The 12,799-nt window shown below is 57.2% G+C and overlaps 1 protein-coding gene across 1 annotated transcript in view; it reads right to left on the reverse strand.

Moving 5' to 3' along the window:
• LOC148136850 (uncharacterized) overlaps nt 1-12,799 on the reverse strand; it is a gene marked incomplete at its 3' end in the record, with an annotated part of 264,129 nt that overhangs the window by 154,360 nt on the left and 96,970 nt on the right. The window contains exon 33 of the mRNA XM_087982832.1: nt 12,394-12,555. Within this exon, the coding sequence (XP_087838958.1) occupies nt 12,394-12,555 (162 nt within the window). The remainder of the gene's footprint in view (nt 1-12,393; nt 12,556-12,799) is intronic.

The following is a 12,799-nucleotide window of genomic DNA, read 5'->3' on the forward strand; positions in this document are numbered from 1 at the left end:
CTCTCCTCTCAGACACACACACAGGGACCACTCTCCTCTCACACACACAGGGACCACTCCCCTCTCACACACACAGGGACCGCTCTCCTCTCACACACACACAGGGACCACTCTCCTCTCACACACACACACAGGGACCACTCTCCTCTCACACACACATACAGGGACCACTCTCCTCTCACACACACACACAGGGACCACTCTCCTCTCACACACACACACAGGGACCACTCTCCTCTCACACACACACAGGGACCACTCTCCTCTCACACACACACACACAGGGACCACTCTCCTCTCACACACACACAGGGACCACTCTCCTCTCTAACACACACAGGGACCACACCCCTCTCACACACACAGGGACCACTCTCCTCTCACACACACACACAGGGACCACTCTCCTCACACACACACACAGGGACCACTCTCCTCTCACACACACACAGGGACCACTCCCCTCTCACACACACAGGGACCACTCTCCTCTCACACACACACAGGGACCACTCTCCTCTCACACACACACACAGGGACCACTCTCCTCTCACACACACACAGGGACCACTCCCCTCTCACACACACAGGGACCACTCTCCTCTCACACACACACACACACAGGGACCACTCTCCTCTCACACACACAGGGACCACTCTCCCCTCACACACACAGGGACCACTCTCCTCTCTCAAACACACAGGGACCACTCTCCTCTCACACACACAGGGACCACTCTCCTCTCACACACACACACAGGGACCACTCTCCTCTCACACACAGAGACCACTCTCCTCTCACACACACAGGGACCACTCTCCTCTCACACACACACACAGGGACCACTCTCCTCTCTCACACACAGGGACCACTCTCCTCTCACACACACACACAGGGACCACTCTCCTCTCACACACACACACAGGGACCACTCTCCTCTCACACAAACACACACAGGGACCACTCTCCTCTCACACACACAGGGACCACTCTCCTCTCACACACACACACAGGGAACACTCGCCTCTCACACACACACACACAGGGACCACTCTCACACACACAGGGACCACTCTCCTCTCACACACACAGGGACCACTCTCCTCTCACACACACAGGGACCACTCTCCTCTCACATACACAGGGACCACTCTCCTCTCACACACACACAGGGACCACTCTCCTCTCACACACACAGGGACCACTCTCCTCTCACATACACACACAGGGACCACTCTCCTCTCACACACACACAGGGACCACTCTCCTCTCACACACACACAGGGACCACTCTCCTCTCGCACACACACAGGGACCACTCACCTCTCACACACACAGGGACCACTCTCCTCTCACACACACAGGGACCACTCTCCTCTCACACACACAGGGACCACTCTCCTCTCACACACACACACAGGCACCACTCTCCTCTCTCACACACACAGGGACCACTCTCCTCTCACACACAAACAGGGACCACTCTCCTCTCTCACACACACAGGGACCACTCTCCTCTCTCACACACACAGGGACCACTCTCCTCTCTCTCACACACACAGGGACCACTCTCCTCTCTCACACACAGGGACCACTCTCCTCTCACACACACACAGGGACCACTCTCCTCTCTCACACACAGGGACCAATGTCCTCTCACACACACACACAGGGACCACTCTCGTCTCACACACACAGGGACCACTCTCCCCTCAGACACACACACAGGGACCACTCACCTCTCACACACACAGGGACCACTCTCCTCTCACACACACAGGGACCACTCTCCTCTCACACACACAGGACCACTCTCCTCTCACACACACACACAGGGACCACTCTCCTCTCTCACACACACAGGGACCACTCTCCTCTCACACACACACAGGGACCACTCTCCTCTCTCACACACACAGGGACCACTCTCCTCTCTCACACACACAGGGACCACTCTCCTCTCTCTCACACACACAGGGACCACTCTCCTCTCTCACACACAGGGACCACTCTCCTCTCACACACACACAGGGACCACTCTCCTCTCTCACACACAGGGACCAATGTCCTCTCACACACACACACAGGGACCACTCTCCTCTCACACACACAGGGACCACTCTCCTCTCACACACACACACAGGGACCACTCTCCTCTCTCACACACAGGGACCACTCTCCTCTCACACACACACAGGGACCACTCTCCTCTCTCACACACAGGGACCAATGTCCTCTCACACACACACACAGGGACCACTCTCCTCTCACACACACAGGGACCACTCTCCTCTCAGACACACACACAGGGACCACTCTCCTCTCACACACACAGGGACCACTCTCACACACACACAGGGACCACTCTCCTCTCAGACACACACACAGGGACCACTCTCCTCTCACACACACAGGGACCACTCCCCTCTCACACACACAGGGACCGCTCTCCTCTCACACACACACAGGGACCACTCTCCTCTCACACACACACACAGGGACCACTCTCCTCTCACACACACATACAGGGACCACTCTCCTCTCACACACACACACAGGGACCACTCTCCTCTCACACACACACACAGGGACCACTCTCCTCTCACACACACACAGGGACCACTCTCCTCTCACACACACACACAGGGACCACTCTCCTCTCACACACACACAGGGACCACTCTCCTCTCTCACACACACAGGGACCACACCCCTCTCACACACACAGGGACCACTCTCCTCTCACACACACACACAGGGACCACTCTCCTCACACACACACACAGGGACCACTCTCCTCTCACACACACACAGGGACCACTCCCCTCTCACACACACAGGGACCACTCTCCTCTCACACACACACAGGGACCACTCTCCTCTCACACACACACAGGGACCACTCTCCTCTCACACACACACACAGGGACCACTCTCCTCTCACACACACACAGGGACCACTCCCCTCTCACACACACAGGGACCACTCTCCTCTCACACACACACACACACATGGACCACTCTCCTCTCACACACACACAGGGACCACTCTCCTCTCACACACACACAGGGACCACTCCCCTCTCACACACACAGGGACCACTCTCCTCTCACACACACACACAGGGACCACTCTCCTCACACACACACACACACAGGGACCACTCCCCTCTCACACACACACAGGAACCACTCTCCTCTCACACACACACACAGGGACCACTCTCCTCACACACACACACACAGGGACCACTCTCCTCACACACACACACAGGGACCACTCTCCTCTCACACACACACAGGGACCACTCTCCTCTCACACACACAGGGACCACTCTCCTCTCAGACACACACACAGGGACCACTCTCCTCTCACACACACAGGGACCACTCCCCTCTCACACACACAGGGACCGCTCTCCTCTCACACACACACAGGGACCACTCTCCTCTCACACACACACACAGGGACCACTCTCCTCACACACACACATAGGGACCACTCTCCTCTCACACACACACACAGGGACCACTCTCCTCTCACACACACACACACAGGGACCACTCTCCTCCCGCACACACAGGGACCACTCTCCTCTCACACACACACAGGGAACACTCACCTCTCACACACACAGGGACCACTCTCCTCTCACACACACAGGGACCACTCTCCTCTCACACACACACACAGGGACCACTCTCCTCTCTCACACACACAGGGACCACTCTCCTCTCACACACACACAGGGACCACTCTCCTCTCTCACACACACAGGGACCACTCTCCTCTCTCACACACACAGGGACCACTCTCCTCTCTCTCACACACACAGGGACCACTCTCCTCTCTCACACACAGGGACCACTCTCCTCTCACACACACACAGGGACCACTCTCCTCTCTCACACACAGGGACCAATGTCCTCTCACACACACACAGGGACCACTCTCCTCTCACACACACAGGGACCACTCTCCTCTCAGACACACACAGGGACCACTCTCCTCTCACACACACACACAGGGACCACTCTCCTCTCACACACACAGGGACCACTCTCCTCTCAGACACACACACAGGGACCACTCTCCTCTCACACACACAGGGACCACTCCCCTCTCACACACACAGGGACCGCTCTCCTCTCACACACACACAGGGACCACTCTCCTCTCACACACACACACAGGGACCACTCTCCTCTCAGACACACACACAGGGACCACTCTCCTCTCTCACACACAGGGACCACTCTCCTCTCACACACACACAGGGACCACTCTCCTCTCTCACACACAGGGACCAATGTCCTCTCACACACACACACAGGGACCACTCTCCTCTCACACACACAGGGACCACTCTCCTCTCAGACACACACACAGGGACCACTCTCCTCTCACACACACAGGGACCACTCTCACACACACACAGGGACCACTCTCCTCTCAGACACACACACAGGGACCACTCTCCTCTCACACACACAGGGACCACTCCCCTCTCACACACACAGGGACCGCTCTCCTCTCACACACACACAGGGACCACTCTCCTCTCACACACACACACAGGGACCACTCTCCTCTCACACACACATACAGGGACCACTCTCCTCTCACACACACACACAGGGACCACTCTCCTCTCACACACACACACAGGGACCACTCTCCTCTCACACACACACAGGGACCACTCTCCTCTCACACACACACACAGGGACCACTCTCCTCTCACACACACACAGGGACCACTCTCCTCTCTCACACACACAGGGACCACACCCCTCTCACACACACAGGGACCACTCTCCTCTCACACACACACACAGGGACCACTCTCCTCACACACACACACAGGGACCACTCTCCTCTCACACACACACAGGGACCACTCCCCTCTCACACACACAGGGACCACTCTCCTCTCACACACACACAGGGACCACTCTCCTCTCACACACACACAGGGACCACTCTCCTCTCACACACACACACAGGGACCACTCTCCTCTCACACACACACAGGGACCACTCCCCTCTCACACACACAGGGACCACTCTCCTCTCACACACACACACACACAGGGACCACTCTCCTCTCACACACACACAGGGACCACTCTCCTCTCACACACACACAGGGACCACTCCCCTCTCACACACACAGGGACCACTCTCCTCTCACACACACACACAGGGACCACTCTCCTCACACACACACACACACAGGGACCACTCTCCTCTCTCACACACACAGGGACCACTCTCCTCTCACACACACAGAGGGACCACTCTCCTCTCTCTCACACACACAGGGACCACTCTCCTCTCTCACACACAGGGACCACTCTCCTCTCACACACACACAGGGACCACTCTCCTCTCACACACACAGGGACCACTCTCCTCTCAGACACACACACAGGGACCACTCTCCTCTCACACACACAGGGACCACTCCCCTCTCACACACACAGGGACCGCTCTCCTCTCACACACACACAGGGACCACTCTCCTCTCACACACACACACAGGGACCACTCTCCTCACACACACACATAGGGACCACTCTCCTCTCACACACACACACAGGGACCACTCTCCTCTCACACACACACACACAGGGACCACTCTCCTCCCGCACACACAGGGACCACTCTCCTCTCACACACACACAGGGAACACTCACCTCTCACACACACAGGGACCACTCTCCTCTCACACACACAGGGACCACTCTCCTCTCACACACACAGGGACCACTCTCCTCTCACACACACACACAGGGACCACTCTCCTCTCTCACACACACAGGGACCACTCTCCTCTCACACACACACAGGGACCACTCTCCTCTCTCACACACACAGGGACCACTCTCCTCTCTCACACACACAGGGACCACTCTCCTCTCTCTCACACACACAGGGACCACTCTCCTCTCTCACACACAGGGACCACTCTCCTCTCACACACACACAGGGACCACTCTCCTCTCTCACACACAGGGACCAATGTCCTCTCACACACACACAGGGACCACTCTCCTCTCACACACACAGGGACCACTCTCCTCTCAGACACACACAGGGACCACTCTCCTCTCACACACACACACAGGGACCACTCTCCTCTCACACACACAGGGACCACTCTCCTCTCAGACACACACACAGGGACCACTCTCCTCTCACACACACAGGGACCACTCCCCTCTCACACACACAGGGACCGCTCTCCTCTCACACACACACAGGGACCACTCTCCTCTCACACACACACACAGGGACCACTCTCCTCTCAGACACACACACAGGGACCACTCTCCTCTCTCACACACAGGGACCACTCTCCTCTCACACACACACAGGGACCACTCTCCTCTCTCACACACAGGGACCAATGTCCTCTCACACACACACACAGGGACCACTCTCCTCTCACACACACAGGGACCACTCTCCTCTCAGACACACACACAGGGACCACTCTCCTCTCACACACACAGGGACCACTCTCACACACACACAGGGACCACTCTCCTCTCAGACACACACACAGGGACCACTCTCCTCTCACACACACAGGGACCACTCCCCTCTCACACACACAGGGACCGCTCTCCTCTCACACACACACAGGGACCACTCTCCTCTCACACACACACACAGGGACCACTCTCCTCTCACACACACATACAGGGACCACTCTCCTCTCACACACACACACAGGGACCACTCTCCTCTCACACACACACACAGGGACCACTCTCCTCTCACACACACACAGGGACCACTCTCCTCTCACACACACACACAGGGACCACTCTCCTCTCACACACACACAGGGACCACTCTCCTCTCACACACACAGGGACCACACCCCTCTCACACACACAGGGACCACTCTCCTCTCACACACACACACAGGGACCACTCTCCTCACACACACACACAGGGACCACTCTCCTCTCACACACACACAGGGACCACTCCCCTCTCACACACACAGGGACCACTCTCCTCTCACACACACACAGGGACCACTCTCCTCTCACACACACACAGGGACCACTCTCCTCTCACACACACACACAGGGACCACTCTCCTCTCACACACACACAGGGACCACTCCCCTCTCACACACACAGGGACCACTCTCCTCTCACACACACACACACACAGGGACCACTCTCCTCTCACACACACACAGGGACCACTCTCCTCTCACACACACACAGGGACCACTCCCCTCTCACACACACAGGGACCACTCTCCTCTCACACACACACACAGGGACCACTCTCCTCACACACACACACACACAGGGACCACTCCCCTCTCACACACACACAGGAACCACTCTCCTCTCACACACACACACAGGGACCACTCTCCTCACACACACACACACAGGGACCACTCTCCTCACACACACACACAGGGACCACTCTCCTCTCACACACACACAGGGACCACTCTCCTCTCACACACACAGGGACCACTCTCCTCTCAGACACACACACAGGGACCACTCTCCTCTCACACACACAGGGACCACTCCCCTCTCACACACACAGGGACCGCTCTCCTCTCACACACACACAGGGACCACTCTCCTCTCACACACACACACAGGGACCACTCTCCTCACACACACACATAGGGACCACTCTCCTCTCACACACACACACAGGGACCACTCTCCTCTCACACACACACACACAGGGACCGCTCTCCTCCCGCACACACAGGGACCACTCTCCTCTCACACACACACAGGGAACACTCACCTCTCACACACACAGGGACCACTCTCCTCTCACACACACAGGGACCACTCTCCTCTCACACACACAGGGACCACTCTCCTCTCACACACACACACAGGGACCACTCTCCTCTCTCACACACACAGGGACCACTCTCCTCTCACACACACACAGGGACCACTCTCCTCTCTCACACACACAGGGACCACTCTCCTCTCTCACACACACAGGGACCACTCTCCTCTCTCTCACACACACAGGGACCACTCTCCTCTCTCACACACAGGGACCACTCTCCTCTCACACACACACAGGGACCACTCTCCTCTCTCACACACAGGGACCAATGTCCTCTCACACACACACAGGGACCACTCTCCTCTCACACACACAGGGACCACTCTCCTCTCAGACACACACAGGGACCACTCTCCTCTCACACACACACACAGGGACCACTCTCCTCTCACACACACAGGGACCACTCTCCTCTCAGACACACACACAGGGACCACTCTCCTCTCACACACACAGGGACCACTCCCCTCTCACACACACAGGGACCGCTCTCCTCTCACACACACACAGGGACCACTCTCCTCTCACACACACACACAGGGACCACTCTCCTCTCACACACACATACAGGGACCACTCTCCTCTCACACACACACACAGGGACCACTCTCCTCTCACACACACACACAGGGACCACTCTCCTCTCTCACACACACAGGGACCACTCTCCTCTCACACACACAGGGACCACTCTCCTCTCACACACACACACAGGGACCACTCTCCTCACACACACACACAGGGACCACTCTCCTCTCACACACACACACAGGGACCACTCTCCTCTCACACACACACAGGGACCACTCTCCTCTCACACACACACAGGGACCACTCCCCTCTCACACACACAGGGACCACTCTCCTCTCACACACACACACAGGGACCACTCTCCTCACACACACACACACACACAGGGACCACTCCCCTCTCACACACACAGGGACCACTCTCCTCTCACACACACACACAGGGACCACTCTTCTCACACACACACACACAGGGACCACTCTCCTCACACACACACACAGGGACCACTCTCCTCTCACACACACACAGGGACCACTCTCCTCTCACACACACAGGGACCACTCTCCTCTCAGACACACACACAGGGACCACTCTCCTCTCACACACACAGGGACCACTCCCCTCTCACACACACAGGGACCACTCTCCTCTCACACACACACAGGGACCACTCTCCTCTCACACACACACACAGGGACCACTCTCCTCACACACACACATAGGGACCACTCTCCTCTCACACACACACACAGGGACCACTCTCCTCTCACACACACACACAGGGACCACTCTCCTCCCGCACACACAGGGACCACTGTCCTCTCACACACACAGGGACCACTCCCCTCTCACACACACAGGGACCACTCTCCTCTCACACACACACAGGGACCACTCTCCTCTCACACACACACACAGGGACCACTCTCCTCACACACACACATAGGGACCACTCTCCTCTCACACACACACACAGGGACCACTCTCCTCTCACACACACACACAGGGACAACTCTCCTCTCACACACACACACAGGGACCACTCTCCTCTCACACACACACATGGACCACCCTCCTCTCTCACACACACAGGGACCACTCTCCTCACACACACACACACAGGGACCACTCTCCTCTCACACACACAGGGACCACTCTCCTCTCACACACACACAGGGACCACTCTCCACTCTCACACACACAGGGACCACTCCCCTCTCACACACACAGGGACCATTCTCCTCTCACACACACACACAGAGACCACTCTCCTCCCACACACACACAGGGACCACTCTCCTCACACACACACACACAGGGACCACTATCCTCTCTCACACACACAGGGACCACTCTCCTCTCAGACACACACACAGGGACCACTCTCCTCTCACACACACAGGGACCACTCCCCTCTCACACACACAGGGACCGCTCTCCTCTCACACACACAGGGATCACTCTCCTCTCACACACACACACAGGGACCACTCTCCTCACACACACACACACAGGGACCACTCTCCTCTCACACACACAGGGACCACTCTCCTCTCACACACACACAGGGACCACTCTCCTCTCACACACACACAGGGACCACTCCCCTCTCACACACACAGGGACCACTCTCCTCTCACACACACACACACAGGGACCACTCTCCTCACACACACAGGGACCACTCTCCTCTCACACACACACACAGGGACCACTCTCCTCTCACACACACACAGGGACCACTCTCCTCTCACACACAGGGACCACTCTCCTCACACACACACAGGGACCACTCTCCTCTCACACACACACACACAGGGACCACTCTCCTCTCACACACACACAGGGACCACTCTCCTCTCTCACACACAGGGACCAATGTCCTCTCACACACACACACAGGGACCACTCTCGTCTCACACACACAGGGACCACTCTCCCCTCAGACACACACACAGGGACCACTCACCTCTCACACACACAGGGACCACTCTCCTCTCACACACACAGGGACCACTCTCCTCTCACACACACAGGGACCACTCTCCTCTCACACACACACACAGGGACCACTCTCCTCTCTCACACACACAGGGACCACTCTCCTCTCACACACACACAGGGACCACTCTCCTCTCTCACACACACAGGGACCACTCTCCTCTCTCACACACACAGGGACCACTCTCCTCTCTCTCACACACACAGGGACCACTCTCCTCTCTCACACACAGGGACCACTCTCCTCTCACACACACACAGGGACCACTCTCCTCTCTCACACACAGGGACCAATGTCCTCTCACACACACACAGGGACCACTCTCCTCTCACACACACAGGGACCACTCTCCTCTCAGACACACACAGGGACCACTCTCCTCTCACACACACACACAGGGACCACTCTCCTCTCACACACACAGGGACCACTCTCCTCTCAGACACACACACAGGGACCACTCTCCTCTCACACACACAGGGACCACTCCCCTCTCACACACACACACAGGGACCACTCTCCTCACACACACACACACAGGGACCACTCTCCTCTCACACACACAGGGACCACTCTCCTCTCACACACACACAGGGACCACTCTCCTCTCACACACACACAGGGACCACTCCCCTCTCACACACACAGGGACCACTCTCCTCTCACACACACACACACAGGGACCACTCTCCTCACACACACAGGGACCACTCTCCTCTCACACACACAGGGACCACTCTCCTCTCACACACACACAGGGACCACTCTCCTCTCACACACACACAGGGACCACTCTCCTCTCACACACACACAGGGACCACTCCCCTCTCACACACACAGGGACCACTCTCCTCTCACACACACACACAGGGACCACTCTCCTCACACACACACACACAGGGACCACTCTCCTCTCACACACACACACAGGGATCACTCTCCTCTCACACACACACACAGGGACCACTCTCCTCTCACACACACACATGGACCACCCTCCTCTCTCACACACACAGGGACCACTCTCCTCTCACACACACAGGGACCACTCTCCTCTCACACACACAGGGACCACTCTCCTCTCACACACACACACAGGGACCACTCTCCACTCACACACACACACAGGGACCACTCTCCTCTCACACGCACACACAGGGACCACTCTCCTCTCACACACACACACAGGGACCACTCTCCTCTCACACACACAGGGACCACTCTCCTCTCACACACACACAGGGACCACTCTCCTCTCACACACACACAGGGACCACTCTCCTCTCACACACACACAGGGACCACTCTCCTCACACACACACACAGGGACCACTCTCCTCTCACACACACAGGGACCACTCTCCTCTCACACACACACAGGGACCACTCTCCTCTCTCACACACACAGGGACCACTCTCCTCTCTCACACACACAGGGACCACTCTCCTCTCACACACAGGCACAGGGACCACTCTCCTCTCACACACACAGGGACCACTCTCCTCTCACACACACACAGGGATCACTCTCCTCTCACACACACAGGGACCACTCTCCTCTCTCACACACAGGGACCACTCTCCTCTCACACACACACACAGGGACCACTCTCCTCTCACACACACACACAGAGACCACTCTCCTCTCACACACACACAGGGACCACTCTCCTCTCTCACACACACAGGGACCACTCTCCTCTCACACACAGACAGGGACCACTCTCCTCTCTCACACACACACAGGGACCACTCCCCTCTCACACACACACAGGGACCATTCTCCTCTCACACACACACACAGGGACCACTCTCCTCTCACACACACACAGGGACCACTCTCCTCTCTGACATACACTCAGGGACCACACTCCACTCCCACACACACCGGGAGCTAACCCCTCTCCTTCACTCATGGGCATCTCTCTCTTCCCTCACAGAACTGCACCTCTCTCGTACACTCTCCTCTTTGAGAGATGAGTTCTCCCTCTCTTACCTCGCCTCTGGACCCCATAGACGCAGCGTTTGCCGCAGTTCCCGACGTTACAGCACTGCTTCCACCTTGCGCAGTCTTCGTCTACCTCACACTCCTCGGCATCGTCCCGGTCACAGATATGTCGCATCTGGAATGGTTTGGGACACTCTGCGTCTCGCTTTCCTGTTATCGGGTCAGATCAGAATTCAGTGAGAGGCCGGATGGAAATTCAGCACCGCCCTGGTTATACGGAGTAGGGGATGATCCAGGGAAAAACAAGGGGAAGCCTGGAGACAAAGGGGTAGATTGGGTATGGCAGTGTGACAATGAGGAGGGAGGGTTTCACACTGGTTTCCATTCTGACTTGGCCAAACATGACAGCTCAGTGAGTAAGGTGAAATGGGAGATGGGGGGAGCTGGGACTGGG

This window comes from Chiloscyllium plagiosum, unplaced genomic scaffold, assembly GCF_037043375.1.
Source record: "Chiloscyllium plagiosum isolate Xiang-an unplaced genomic scaffold, Cpla_swu_hap1 HiC_scaffold_44, whole genome shotgun sequence".
Lineage (NCBI taxonomy): Eukaryota > Metazoa > Chordata > Chondrichthyes > Orectolobiformes > Hemiscylliidae > Chiloscyllium > Chiloscyllium plagiosum.